Here is a 14006-nt window from a genome sequence, read left to right on the forward strand (position 1 = left end):
GAGTGCACACAGTGGGCAACATTGTCCTTCCAGCCATTCTGTGCTCCCCCCGGGGGTGCTGCACCCCTCCCTCACCCCCAGCGGGATGCACCCATCCTAGCTGGGGCTGGAAACGAGCTGTCTCCGGGCTCTGGGCACACTCGGCTCCGTTAAGTCCCAAGTTTTGGGAGGTTTTTGGTGCTTGTCACCTTTCAGCGGAGAGCCGGAAACACCTCTGCTGGGCTCAGCACTGCTCCTCCTGCCTCAGCTCTCGGGGCCCTTCTTTGTCTTTCCCAGGACACCGCCCTGCTCCTTTCGGCAGCACCCAAAGGGCACTTTGGGAAGCCACACCGTGGGCCGTGACTGTGTCCCCCAGAGAGACAGCAGGACAATGTGGCCGCAAAGCTGCAGCCTGGTGCTGTCACTGACTCCAGACCCGCCTTTCCCCACAAGGGAGGTTTGCCCTGCTCCTAAACCCCCTAAATCAAACAGCCCCCGGGCACGGTGCTCGGAGGCATTTGTGCTCTGCCTGCCCCCTCCAAAGGGCCACCCTGCCTCCCCAGGTCCCCACGCCGGGGGTTGTCACCTGCGCGGGGATGCTGCCACCCTCTCCGCCCAGCCTCACCCATCCTCCTCCCCAAACACCATCTCTCCTGCTCGGGGGGCTGCTGCACCCCCACCTCCCGTGCCCCCCGGCCGGACACCCCCTCCGCAGGGCCGCTCTGCCGCTAGATGGCAAGCGGAGCCCGGCGGAGGCTCCGCGGGGCGGTGCGGGGCGGAGCGGAGCCGCAGCGCGGGGTGCGCGGAGCGGAGCGGAGCCGAGAGCAGCCGAGGGGCCCGGCCGTGGGCTCGGCCGGCAGCGGGCAGGGGCAGGGGTAGGGCGGGGGGCTAGTGTCCCCCCAGCCGCCCCCGCCATGCGCCCCCGCGCAGCCCCGCGCCCCGCCCGCTGAGCCCCGCTCGCTGCCTCTGGGGGGTGCGGGGACACCCCCTGCCCGCAACTCCGAACGATGATCACAGTCAACGCGGATGGCAAGATAATGGTCAGAAGATGCCTCGTCACCTTGAGACCCTTTAGGTAAAGTTGGTGTTTCCTCGGGCCGCTGCCGCCTCGCTCGGCTGCTGCGGGTGGGCAGCGCTCGGTGCGGGGGGCTGCGGCTGCCTGGGGTCTGTGCGGGGTGTGGGGTGCGGATTGAGCCCCGCTGAGGATGGCAGCGATCCGGGCGGGTCTGCCCGCGGGTCAGCGTGCTGCTCCCGCTTCACCCCACCGCCGTGCCTTTGGGGTTACCGCGGGGCTGCTCGCCCCTGGCTTTTTCGGTACCGTGCTCGGAGATGCTGATACTCGGGCGGATTCGGTTCCTCTGGTTTAAACCTGCTGCTGCAGATGGGGATTTTGAAACCCACCCTGAACTGGTGGTGGGGCTGGGGTAGATGTCCAAACCTGAAACCTTCTGTCTCCAGCACGCCCGTACCCACCCATCGCTTTCCCCCCTCGGTGTAACTCCCCATTTTTGCTTCACACATTTGCTCCCCCTCTCCAGCCCTTGCTCCCGGCTTTTTTGCTTCACTGGAGATGTGCTTGGATTGCTCCCGGGTTTGAGACACACGGGAGATGTTGGCAGTTCTCTGGTTTTTCCATGGGGAGAAGGACCAACACCCCTTAGAGACAGAGGGGAAGGTGCCGGGGGACGGAGCTCAAGGCGGGGTGAGCCCAGCCCAGCTGTTCCCAGTGCTCTCCGCTGCGTTTGGAGGTCTGGGATCACCGGAGGGATCTGCTCGCTGCCTTTTTGCTCAGCCCAGGCTAAGCCCGGCGCTGGGAGAGAGCGCAGCCTGTGTTTGCACCGCTCGCTCGCACTCAGGTGTGGAGAGGTTGTCTGCCTCTCCCCGGGAGCTGCCTGGCTCTGCACTGCTTGCCTGGAGGGATTCCTGCCCCTGGATCCCGCGGCAGTGCCCTGGGACCGGGGAACTCGGCCGAGGGGGTGTCACAAAGTGGTGGCAGAGGTGTGAGGTTCCCACAGCTCCAAGTGGGGCAGGGGATGGCTGTGAGAGACACGAGAAGGACACACTCACCGCGGGGAATGCTCTTTGCTTGGCTGTTTGCTTTCTTGACTGGGTTTGAAGTCCTCAGGGAGGAAGTGAGTGACTTGAGCATCCCTGTGCCCTGAGCATCACCCCCGGGACAGGAGAGCCCCATCCCCAGCAGTGACCTGGGATCGGCTCGGGGAGCACAGGGAGTGCATTTCAGGGTGGTCACACAGTCCCGTCGGGGATGAGGATGTGTGTGGATGAGGGGTTTGTGATGGCTGGGTGGTCTCTGGTGTCCAGGTGGAGCACCTGCACTGCCTGTCCATGTGCCCTGGGCTGGCTGCTCTCAAACCAGTACAGACTAGTACTGGTGCCACTGGAACCAGCGGGGTTACCTTGTTGTTAACAGTCAGGCTTTCCAGAAATTCCCAAGACCCTCTCCTAGCTCTGCAACAGTGCCCAGGACCTCTGCATCTCCTCCATGCTGCTGTCGGGCTGAATGTGACACCCCATGCCACAGTGTCACCTTGCTCCCAGCCCAGCGTGGGCGAGTGTTTGCACTGCCCAGCTCCAGCCTTAACCTCGTATAAACCAGCTCTGCTCCCCAAAAATCAGCTCTGCTCCCCCAAAATCAGCACCCCACACCCTCAGCTGATGTGGATCAGGATAACCTCCAGGAGTGGGAGAAGATCCTGGCGATCAGGATGGCTCCTGTAAATGGGTTCCGTGCTGCTGGCAGGGCAAATCCTCGCCGCTGCTCCAGGGAATCCCGCGGTGCAATCCCCTCCCTGCCTGATGTAGATTGCTGCCGTCGGAGCAGCGGAGCCATCGGCAAACAGCAGACAGGAAAGCTGATCCTGTGCACCAAAACATTTCATTAACCACCCTCCAGACACACTTAGCAAAGCAATGCAGAACCCTGAGCTGGGAGAGTGCCTGCAGCAAAGAGAAGGGGAGAGGGAGAGGATCAGTGCAGAAAACCACAGGAATGCCCAAGGATGGCTCTGACTTCATGTCAGCAGCAAAGTCTGTCTCGTTTGTGATGGTGCTGGATCTGGGCAAGAATTCAGCAAGGAGCTCTGGTCCAACTCGCCCAGCTCTTGGCTCTGTAGTTCCATTTGCCAGCTAGAAACCAAAGCTGGGCTTTCCATGGGATATTTCAGTGATCAGGAAGAGAGATCACTCTGGTGCCCTGCATGGAGGATGATGCCCACGGCTGAGTATCAGGATGGTGTTGGGCTCTGAGCAAAAAAGGTTTGGGGGAGAGGAATGATATATTAACTGAGTTCTCCTGCTGCTAGGAATGGTGGCTCAGCTTCTGGGCTCTAGAGATTTGGGGGTTGAAAAGTTGTCTGCTAAAAGATGCTACCTGACTCTGTAGCCCTTGGTTTCCCCATGCACTTGGGTAATATTCTCCCTGTGGGTTCACAGTCCCAGTGTCACAGCCCTGTCCTGCTGGGTGCTGCTGGCCTTTCCATCCCATCCCATCCCATCCCATCCCATCCCATCCCATCCCATCCCATCCCATCCCTCAGACCCTCCTGGCCACATCCAGCTTTCAGTTCCATGGGTTAAAATCTGCCATGACTGGGGCATCACTTCCAATTTTCACTAGATACTTGAGGAATTTTGCTTCAATCTCTTTTGGGCACTGAGCCAGAACCCAGAACTGTGAACATTTCAGTTTGGGGAGGATGTGGAGAGGGACTTGGCACCAGAATTGTGCCTGAGTGATGAATTAAATGTGACACTGGATGACAGGCAAAGCCAGCATGCAGGATAGATGTTATTGGGTCATTGGAGCTCCGTAGTCTTCAGGGAGTTGGAGTTGATTTTGGGGGAGTATGTGCATTTGTTTCTGGGATCTGGAATGTTTTACCTACTTTGTGATATTTGTTTTCTGTGTGAGGAGTTTCCCCTCAGTTGAGGTTGGGCCAAGCATTTTCCTTCACCTGGAGAACATCAGCAAAAGTAAAAGAGAGTCTCAGGCTGAGAGCCCAGCTCTGCACCCTCCCTGCTCCCTGGGCACTGCCCTTGGCTGGATCCACTGATCTCCCCAGGACAGCAATTTCAGTTAGGCTCAGATTCCTCTTTTTTTCTTTCTTTTTTTTTTTTTCTTCCCTTTTTTTCCTTTTTTTTTTTGGTTAAAAAAAGCATCTTGCATCTCCCCAACTCTCTCTGTAATCCAGTCAAAATGAAAAAGGTTTAGTTTCCTAGGGAGATGGTAGAGCACAGATCACCTTTGCATCTTTTTCTTCCCTTCCCCTTTTTCTTTCTGCTCAGTGTTTAACCATCCCTCCTTGCCAGACTATAATTATGAAGATTAAAAAGCATCAACAAGGTCTTGCATAATGATGAAGGTATTGTCAATAGGAGGTGTGAGAGCAGGATAAGATCTGAGTATTTATTCAGGTAATGCTTTGTCAAAACGCCCCTTGTTGGGAAAGGGGGCAGCAGGACAGGGCTGTGGGTGGGTTTTGTGCCAGGATTTGCTCCCAGGGAGGACTCTGGGCTGCAGGACTTGGCTGGGCTTCGACCTCCTTCAGCTTCTTCCTTCTCCACTCTGCTGCTGTCCTCTCCTGCCAGGGAAGTGCCATGGCAGGCAGTGTTCCCTAAGCCAAAGCTTAGGCTCCAAAGCCAAGCTGGGTGCAGCAATTCCCTCCATGGTGCTCCTGAGAGCCTTTCCCAGCCCCAGCACCGTGCTGGGTACAGCCTGTGATAATGGCACTGCACTAATGTCCCCAAATCACCCCCTCTCCCAGCTATTTATGGGACACCACGCTGCTTTGCAGCATCAGGGATGCTCTGCTGCCTCCACAAGCACATCCCTGCTGGAGCTGGCCATGGCTCCTGGAAACCCTGCTCCCAGGTCTGCTTTGGGATGGGGACTGAGGTCTGTGTGATCTCCGTGTGTAGATGTCACAGCTTGGTGGTTCCTCAGCCTCTGCTGGGGAGGGATGGCTCTGTTCCACTGCTTAATGCTGGTAGAGCTGTGCCTGCAGCCAGGCCTTTGGGGATGGGAATCTGCATTAGACGAGTGCACAGTGCTTTATATATCTTCTATTAACTGCTTTCCACCCCTCCAGAAGTGGCTCATTGGGAAATTAAAGGGATCTGAGCTGCTCTGCTCCTGGAGTGCCTGACGGGGATGTCAGGCAGTGTTAGTGAAGCACTTGAACATCCTCTTTCCCAGGTGGGCCAGTCCTCCCAGGTGGGCCAGTTCTCCCAGGTGGGCCAGTTCTCCCAGGTGGGCCAGCTCTCCAGCCTGGCTGGCAGGGCTGTTTGAGCTGGTGCTGAGTGTGCTGCTGGCAGAGCTCCTCAGTGCTGACAGTTTGGGGTGCTGCTTTACCCCTTGATTCAGTGGGAGGTGAGAAGAGGTGATTTGCTGGGGAGCTGTGCTGTGCTGCTCGTCCAGAGCCCACAGCCATGTGTCCCTGATCTGCTGGAGGTGGGGCAGGGCTGATCCATGGGGGTGTCTGTCTGCTGGGAGCAAAGCTGATCCTCCTCAGAGCAGACAGAGGAAACCCTTTGTTCTTGAGCTGGCTCTGCTGAGAGTGAGGCTGCCCTGGCTCAGGTGTGTGCTGTCTGTGTGACAGCAGTGTCAGAGCTGGCTGGCTGGAGCTCCTGGGATCCCCTGCAAGTGCCATGTCTTGCCCAGGAGCCTTTCCAGGCAAGGAAAGCCTGGCCATGCTGTGCTGGGACAGCAGGGAGTTGCCTGGGAGCTCCTCCACCAGGTTTCCCCAGGGAAGCCCAGTCCTTCTCGAGCTGCTTGACCCCATACTTGAGCTCTCCACAACATCTCCAGTCTCTAACAAGGGCTTTGAAGCAGGTCACCTTATTTGTTAGCCCTTTCCAGCGGCAGATAATTGCTGCTGGTGTGTTGTAGCCCAGAGCTAAGGGCTGGTTCCTACTCCTCTGCCTTTTAGCTGTGTAGGAACACTTAGCTGGAGAGCTGTGGGCTCCTTTGGAGCTGGAAAAGCCTGGGTGGCTGTGCTGTGGCTGTGTGCAGCTCCTGAGCCCTGTGGAGGATGCTGTGAGCTTGTAAAGGAGAGCTGGAGGTTCCTGTCCTCTGTGGTTTACTTCCCTTTGGCTCAGGGATGCTGAGAGGCAGCAATGCCAGCAGGCACCCCAAGGGCTTCCTCAGCTCCCTGTCCCACACAGGATTTATCTGCTGGAAGACAAACCTGTTGTTTCACAAAGCTGTCTGGGGGTTTTCTCTTTTTCCTGCTCGAGGTTTCCCCTGGGTTTTGTGGCTGAGATCACTCTGCTGCTCGGGGAGCTGTCACACTCACCTGGCAGTGACTCTGGCAGGGCTTTTCCTGCCTGTCTGCTGGAGGATGCTGCCCCTCCAGCACTCCCAGGGCTGATGGCAGCGTCTCTGAGCGGTGGAAGGAGGCCAGACATCCATCCCTTGGCACTGAGTGCTCTGCTCTACACTCCCTGGTGCACAGGGCTGGCTCACAGCTCTTGCCTTCAGCCTTTCCACCCCGAAGGAGTGGATTAGGCCTGAGCAGGAGCAGTGCTGGGGCTGGAGGTGACCCGAGCTCGGATGGGAGTGACGTGCAGGTTGACATCCTGCCCAGTGTGTCCCTGTGGGAGCCACTGCCCTGCCAGCCTGGGGGAACACAGCAGGGATGGGATGGCCCCAGGCCACGTCAGTGCTGCCACTGCAGGTCCCTCCTCTTAGGGACTGGCCACGGTCCCACCAAGACAATGCCGGTGGCCTAGTTACAGGGGAACAAAAGACATTGTTTAAAAAAATAAAAGGGCTTTTTTTAGATCCTTTTGGAGGAAGGGAAGGTAAAGGTCTCTCTTTACTCCTCTCTCCCAGAGGAACACGGGGATTGTTTATTGTAGTGGTTCCTGCAGTCTGGGCTGTTGGGCTGCACCTGGCGGAGCATCGTGCAGGCAGTCATGATCTGCCTCAGCTTCCCCACTGGAGATGAAAATACCCCACTGCCTCTTGAGTGGAGTGGAGAATTCCTTGAGCCCTGCCCGTTGCAGCAGGCTGCAGGGATTTCAGAGGGGTTCTCGGGCAAAACCCCAGGGTTGGGCAGAAGTGCTCTGGGGCTCTTTGTGAAGCACTCCTGGCTGTGGCTGTGGCTGGGGTGAGGTGCTGGTGGGGCTGGGGCTGCACAGATGCTCCCTGCCAGGGCTGGGTGAGCTGCTGGAGCAGCTGGGAAGCTGGGATTGTCCCACACACCCAAAGCATCTCCTGCTGCCGTGCAAAGGGATTACCCTGGGGCAGAGTGTGGTGGGGCTGCCCCAGGAGCGAGGAGCTGCCTCCTCACCACACCTTGCTCCAGCTCTGCTTTCCTCCCTGCAGGATTTTCGTGCTGGGCATTGGATTTTTCACGCTGTGCTTCCTGATGACGTCGCTGGGAGGACAATTCTCAGCCAAGCGCCTGGGGGACTCGCCGTTCACCATCCGCACCGAAGGTGAGCATGGCTCTGTGTCCCTCCTGTCCCCTCGGTGCTCTGTGACCCCCACGGGGTGCTCTGTGACCCCCACGGGGTGCTCTGTGACCCCCACGGGGTGCTCTGTGACCCCCAGGGGCACCTCAGACTCATCAGGTCCTGTTGAGCTGGTGAGTGCCAGGCATGCAGGAGGATAGTGCTTGGCTCCTCCATCCCCACAGCCCCTCCTGGCCCAGTTTGGGAATGCCAGGATGGCTCAGGCTCCTGTTGGCCTCTCGTGTTGGGCACTTTGCAGCTGGCTGTGTCCACATCTGGGGGTGTGGCACAGTGGGATGAGTGCTGGAGTGTGGTGCTGGCCCTGGCTTGCAGCAGAGTGATGGGGAAGCAGTGGGATCAGACCTTCAGCTGGTGGTGGTGTGGGTTGTGTTGTCTGCCCCTGGTCTGAGGTGTGGGGGATTTGGTGCTTGGAGGCCTCAGTGGGTTTGAGGTTTGGTCTGCAGAGAGTGGAAATTGTTCCTTAGGGAAGTGAAAATAAAAAGCCTTTGTGGTTTTATGGAGGTACTGAAATGTCGGAGAGAAATAATCTGATTTTTAGCAAGTGTGAGCTCTGTTGCGTTTTTTAAAGCATCTCTTTGGTGAGACATCAAGTCATCTCAGGAGACACTTCGCTGGTGGGACAGTCATGTCCTGCCCTTGCTCTGGAAGGACAATGCTGCCATGGATTGAGCTTCTCCTGCCTTTTCCTGTGATTCCAGATTGGATTTTCCTGAGTTGGAAATTAGAAGTGTCTCTGTTAGAGCTGCTCTCTGTCCCAGAGGAGCCCCAGCATCCCTGAGAAGTTGGTAAAGAAAGGCAAAGAGACTGATTTACTGTGGGACCAGATGAGACATGGCCCAGGTTGTGCTGCAAAGAGCAGCAAAGGTTTCTAGCAACCTGCAGGAGCACCTGGGGTCACCCCAGAGGGCTCGGAAGTTGGGGTGAAATGATGGCAAGAAGGCAATTCCTCAGCTCTTTACCCCTTTCTGGATGCCCTGGAGTGGCTTTTCCAATCCTTATCCTTGTCAGGAATTTAACCTTTGAGTCCCCTGACTCCATCCTTGCCTGTCTCTTGCTCACTGGGAGCAGTGTCAGCACAGCCCTGGAGCTGGGGCGAAAGAAAATTCCTTTTCCAGGCCCTCACACCACAAATCCTTCCCATTTACGGGTTCAAATGATTAAGTCAAGGAGTGTAAATAGGTTCACCCTCTTGCCTGACTCTCCTCAGCTTTGCTGAGGGCTGTGAGCTCCAAACTTGTTGCCTGGGAGAGATTCTGCTTTGCTCCAAGGTGGTGCAGGTTGAATGCTGCTTCTGGTAATGCCTGACTGGTCTCATTTAAAGAAGAAAAGAAGTAAATTATGACCTAGGTCCTCTAATTTTTCAAGGTTTTGGTCTCTTAGCTTTCCAGCTGGGTAAGGCAAATCCTGCTTTGTTAGAAAGCTCAAAAATTCAATGCAAATCCAATTTTTTTCCCCTATATTGTGTGGCTTTGCCAAACCAAGTATTGTTTCCAGACGAATTGCTGCACATTTGGCTGTTGCTGTGCTTCTCACTGGGGAAGATGAGCTTCATTCATGGCCTCACACTCTGGTTTTAAACACTAAGCATCCTCTCTCCTGTCTCTGGAGGAAGATGCTGAATTGGGGGAAGGTTGTGTTCTTTGTCCCCAAGGCTCATCAGGCACAGCCTGAGAGGTTTTTTTCTCTCTCTCTAACACCAGGTTCAGGCTGATGGGGTTCAGTCTTTGCTGTCACACTGCTTTGTAGGGTCTGGCTGTGCCTAGGGGTGATGTAGCTGTTCCAGGAGTGAGGAACCTCCAAAGCAAAGTGGGACCAAAGCCTCAGGGAATGTGCTGGCCAGTGTCACTGCAGACCTCCCTCTGTCACCTGTGGAAGGCTGTGGCTGTCAGGGGGAGCTCTGATGGCTGGAAAAGCCAACTGTCACACCTGTGGAAAAAGGCAGGAAGGATGACACACCCTGGGAAATGGGGAGTCACAGCCTCTGGGGAGCTGGGGGAACTCCCTCCCTGGAGACTCTGGGAGCACATCTGGCAGATGTGAGTCTGTGGGCAGCTCTGACCCCCTCTGTCCGGAGCAGGAGGCTGAGGAAGGAACTCCAGCAGTCCCTCCTGGCCGTGGGGGATGCAGAGCTCACGTGGAGGAGCAGGGAATGAACATCAGAGCGGGGAGGGTGGGAGCAGCGATGGATGCTCTGCTTATTAGCACTGTGAAGTCTCCAAAGGTCTGTTTGAATAACAAACTGGCATTTAATTAACACGTGTTCTGGATGCCTGGGAAAGCCAGGAAATATTCCTGCCGGTTACAGTTGCTGTTAAGCTCAGCGCTGGGCTGGAGGCGAGCTGGGAGGAGCAGGTTAATTGTGCTGGGCTGATGAGCTCTGGGTGTGGGGAAGGGTGAGAATCTGCTCAGAGCTGGACAGGACCATGGTCAGTGGCCTGGGAGGAGTTCCTGGGTGTGGCCTCAGCTTTGCCATGCCCAGGTTTGAGTATTTCCTGGGAATGGGCTCCTGGTGGGGAAGGATTCTGGTCCCTGTTCCACCTGCACTCCTGGAAGAGCCCTTTGGAGGATTATTCATTAATTTGTGGGTGTTGCAGGGGAGCTGCCAGCATCCTCTCCCAGGTGTGCTGCCCTACCAGAGGGGCTGGAATATTTATTGGGGGTGGCTTGTGGTGAGTGACTGCCAGCTCCTGCAGTCCTTCTGGGGCTGATCCCAGCCTTTGGGGCTGTTTGTGCTGCTCCTTGTCCCCACATGTCCTGCCAGGCTCAGCTGAGCAGGGAAAGCTGCCCATGCCCTTCTGGGGTGGCTGCAGAGAGCTGGGGGAATATCAAAAAATCATTTGCTTAAAAATCATCTGCGTCCAAAAAATCCTTTGGGTTGTGGATGAATGCTGAAGTTCATGGTCCCTGGTGTTTCTATCTCTATTTCTCTTTGCAATTCAAGGAGAGACATGAAAATGCCCCAGCCCTGCCCAGAGCTTCCTAGGCTTCTGGACTGTGTGAGCAGCCGATCATAACCAAAATAAACATAGATGTGAGGCAGGAGCATGAAAAGGAGAAATGGATAATGTCACAGTCCAGGAGTTAATCCCATTTAAAATTTGATTTTTGTATGTGAATACCTTTCTCAGAGGTTCTCTCCAAAAGCCAAGTTTCTCGGTGTGTGCCAGAAATCATCCCTCAGATGGATTCTCTGCTTGGTGATTCGATGCAGTGGAGGCTTTGCATCTTAACAACAAATAAAAAACCCCCTTCTGAAATGCAAGTTATTTTATCCTAATCCGCTGCTGTCAAGTAAACACAGACAAAGGTTCCTTTGTTTTGAAATGGCCACTGAGAGAATTTGTTCTGCAAACAAAGATGTAGATAAAAAAGGGAACAGAGAAGTCTATAAATTTTGAATGTGGGAGATGCTTTGGGAAGGGCTCTAGACTCAGGAGATTGAGGTTTCTGTGCTCTCTCATTCAGAATTTAATATGTTTGGTGATCCTTTTATTCCCCCCCAAGCATCTTTCCTTTGGTCATTTTACTGCTGATGGGGCAGGAGGCTGATGCTGAAAAATGACCAAATTCTCTGCTGATGGTGCTGGGAGGGATTTGGCAGTGGTCCCTCTGCCCGTGGCTGTGCCCCAGGCTGGATTTGGTGGGATGTACATCCCGCTGGTGGAGCTTGCTGCTGCAGGGGATTAGCGGGGGAAAATAGGTTATTAAGTGTTAAAACGCGATTAGATGTGGCTGGAATGCTGCCTGCAACTGCTGTAGCTGCTTCAGAAAATCAAAAGCCTTTGGATTCCTCTTGCTGTTGATTCCTGCAGGGTTGGGCATGAGGTTCTGGAGGAATTTGCTGCAAACCCAGGGGATGGGTAGGACAGGTCGAGACACCCTGAAAGAGCTGGAGCTGAGCTCATGCTGGACTGCTGCTTCTGGCAGGAGGGGTCTGATTCCATTTCAGCTCACCTTGGGGGGACTTTGACAGAAGGGTTTGGAGTGGTTCACAGGTTTCTCAGTGCTTGGAGTCACTGCAGCAGCAGTTCTGGTGCTGAGGTCCTTGAATCCCTCTGCCTTCGGGAAGTGGGGGTTTGCTGAGCAGCTGGAGTTGTGTGTTTGCTGTTCCTGTAACTCTCTTTCCAACCTGTTTTCGAGTGTTTCCTGCTGCTCAGCTGGAGAGCTCAGCACCTGCCTTTCCCCACCCCAAAACCAGCCCCCAGCAGCACCTCCAGCTGGTTTCCTGTGGGTGACCACAATTGGGCTCCTGTGTTGTGTTTCCTCCACCGCTTTGGGAACAGGAAATGGGATGAAGGAAGGACAAGGGTGGGGGAGAAATTATTTTAGAGCACAAGCTGGACAGTACAAACAAGCAGGGGGGAAACTCAGCCTCTGCAAGGCTATGGCACCTTGTCCTGGGTTGCTGAGGTGTGTTTTGGGGTTTGATGATGTCAGGGCTGCAGGATGTAGTCCCAGATGGGATAATAAGCAACTTAGAGGCAAGAACAGATGTTTTCCCAGTCCTACACCACTGGGACATTGCAGCTGGGCAATGTTAACTCAACCTGGTCTCTGTCTGGAAGTGGGCAGTGTCTGCAGGGACTTCCCATGGCCTATGGCACAGCACAATTGCAGATAACCAAAGAACAGTTTCTGCTGCAAGAAGATTTGGTCATTTATGTTCATTTTCGAGTGAATAAAAATAAATGTGGAAAAGATATGGAGAAAGGCTGCTGGGGAAGCCCCCCATGCTTGCTCAGAGTGTCTTGTCCCACATGCAGACCATGGGGAAGCTGAGCACTGGGGTTTCCCTGTGGTGTCAGAGTGGCTCTGGTTTGCCCCTTTGGGCTCCAGGACTCTCAGGAGAAGTCCAGAGCCAACAGCCAAGGCGTGTTGTGCTGGAAATGGTGTTTAAAACATCACCTGGCAGAATTCCTGCCCTGTTCTCCTCACACCCCTCAGTATTCCAGCACCTGGAGTGCTCTGCCTCTCCTGGAGCTTTGCTTGCTCCAGTTCCTGTAGTCTCACCTGCTCAAAGAGATTTCTTCCATCAGTGAACACAGAAGAGGAGAGAGGGAGATGTTCAGGGCTGCACAGCACAGCTGTAAGCTTTGGTATTTGTGGCTTCTGTTCCTCTCCAGAGCAGGGATGTTGCAGAGGGGTGGGAATTGTGCTGCAGACACTGGTGCTGAAGGTTGCTGGGGGTTTTGTAGGTCATCTTCACCATTTCAGAGCCACAGCACCGTGAAGCAACAGGATCTCATGTTATTTCAATGCCTTGAATTGCTCCCTGAGGAGCAGAGCAGAGAGGCCAAATAGCAATGTGAGAACCTGCATGATCTCCTCAGAGGGATCCTTTGCTGCTGCTCCTGTCTCTGCTGCTTTTCCTTCTGCTCCAGCAGCGTCCCAGCTGGGTTAGCCTGGCCAGGTAACATCACCATTTGTTCTCTCAGAGGATGCAGAAAGGTCAAGCTTGGATTTGCTAACGATCAGAGCGAGCTTGAGTAATTCTGTCATCCCCCCTTGCTGTCTGCACTGCTGGGAGGGGAGGAGGAGGAGGAGGAGGAGGAGGAGGTGTGTGTCCATGATCCTGACCTGCTGGGTACCCTCTCCTTGTGGGGGATGACAGCAGAGGAGGGGACAGCTCAGTTCAGCTCTGTCCTGGCTGCAGTGAGATGCTGCTCAGCCCAAGGGAGCTTTAAAGTAAATCACAGATGTGCTCAACTTCCCTCTGTCTTGGGAAAGGGAATTTCAGGACCCATTTGCAAACTTGTGACAGATCCCAGTGTGCTTCTGGGCAGAACACACAGCTCTTCTGACAGGAGCCTGAGTTGGGCAAAACACCCAAAAGTTGCTTTGTGGCTTTGTGGATCCCTTTTCTTGGGTGCTCTGCCTGGAGAGAGCACCTGGGAGAAAGGGCTCCTCCTTGAGACACAGCACACAGACCTGTGCATCCAAGGCTGTCCATGCTCCCTATGCCTTCAAGAAGTCATGTGAACTATAAATTTACCTTGCTGCCTTTAGCACATAGCAAAGGTGACAGGAGAACCAGTGGTGCAGATCCCTGTAAGCAGGTGACAGTGACAGGGGACAGGGGCAGGGAGGGAGGGAGCTGGGCAGGCTCTGCTGGGCAAACTCAGCACTAATTATTCCCAGTTTCTTCCTGAGTGAGTTATAACTCTCTCCCGGGCTGCTGGTGTCATGTTTTGATGTTGTCTGCTGGATAACTGCAGTGCTGGTGAGCAGTTTGTCAGGATCAGGGGATGCTGGAGCATGTCTGACCAGCAGTGCCTGGGATGCTGCTCCAGGAGGAGGGATGAGACTCTTCTCAGGGTTTGCTTGTGTAAAACTCCCTCAAAAGGCAGGAGGTTCCCCTCTCCAAGCCCCTCTTCCTGCACTCCTCTGAGGCTGTTATCCAGGCTGTTTCCCAGCTGTGGGTCACAGTGTGGTGTCACCTCCTCGGCACTAGCTGGGACCTGAACATCCCCAGTGCTTAATTTTCCTGCTGCTGCATCCAGAGCTGGATTAGACTCCCCTGGATCCTGTGG

The 14006-nt window shown here is 55.1% G+C and overlaps 1 protein-coding gene across 2 annotated transcripts in view; it reads left to right on the forward strand.

The window, feature by feature from the left end:
• The first annotated feature begins 767 nt into the window (after positions 1-767).
• MGAT5B (alpha-1,6-mannosylglycoprotein 6-beta-N-acetylglucosaminyltransferase B) overlaps positions 768-14006 on the forward strand; it is a 62468-nt gene continuing 49229 nt past the window's right edge. For both annotated transcript variants that reach the window (XM_085077866.1, XM_085077867.1), the window contains exons 1-2: positions 768-1054; positions 7328-7440. In XM_085077866.1, coding sequence (XP_084933992.1) covers positions 987-1054; positions 7328-7440 — 181 coding nt within the window. In that variant the 5' untranslated portion in view covers positions 768-986. The remainder of the gene's footprint in view (positions 1055-7327; positions 7441-14006) is intronic.

The sequence above is a fragment of the Lichenostomus cassidix genome, chromosome 18 (genome assembly GCF_008360975.1).
Source record: "Lichenostomus cassidix isolate B80296 chromosome 18, HeHo_3.0, whole genome shotgun sequence".
Classification (NCBI taxonomy): domain Eukaryota; kingdom Metazoa; phylum Chordata; class Aves; order Passeriformes; family Meliphagidae; genus Lichenostomus; species Lichenostomus cassidix.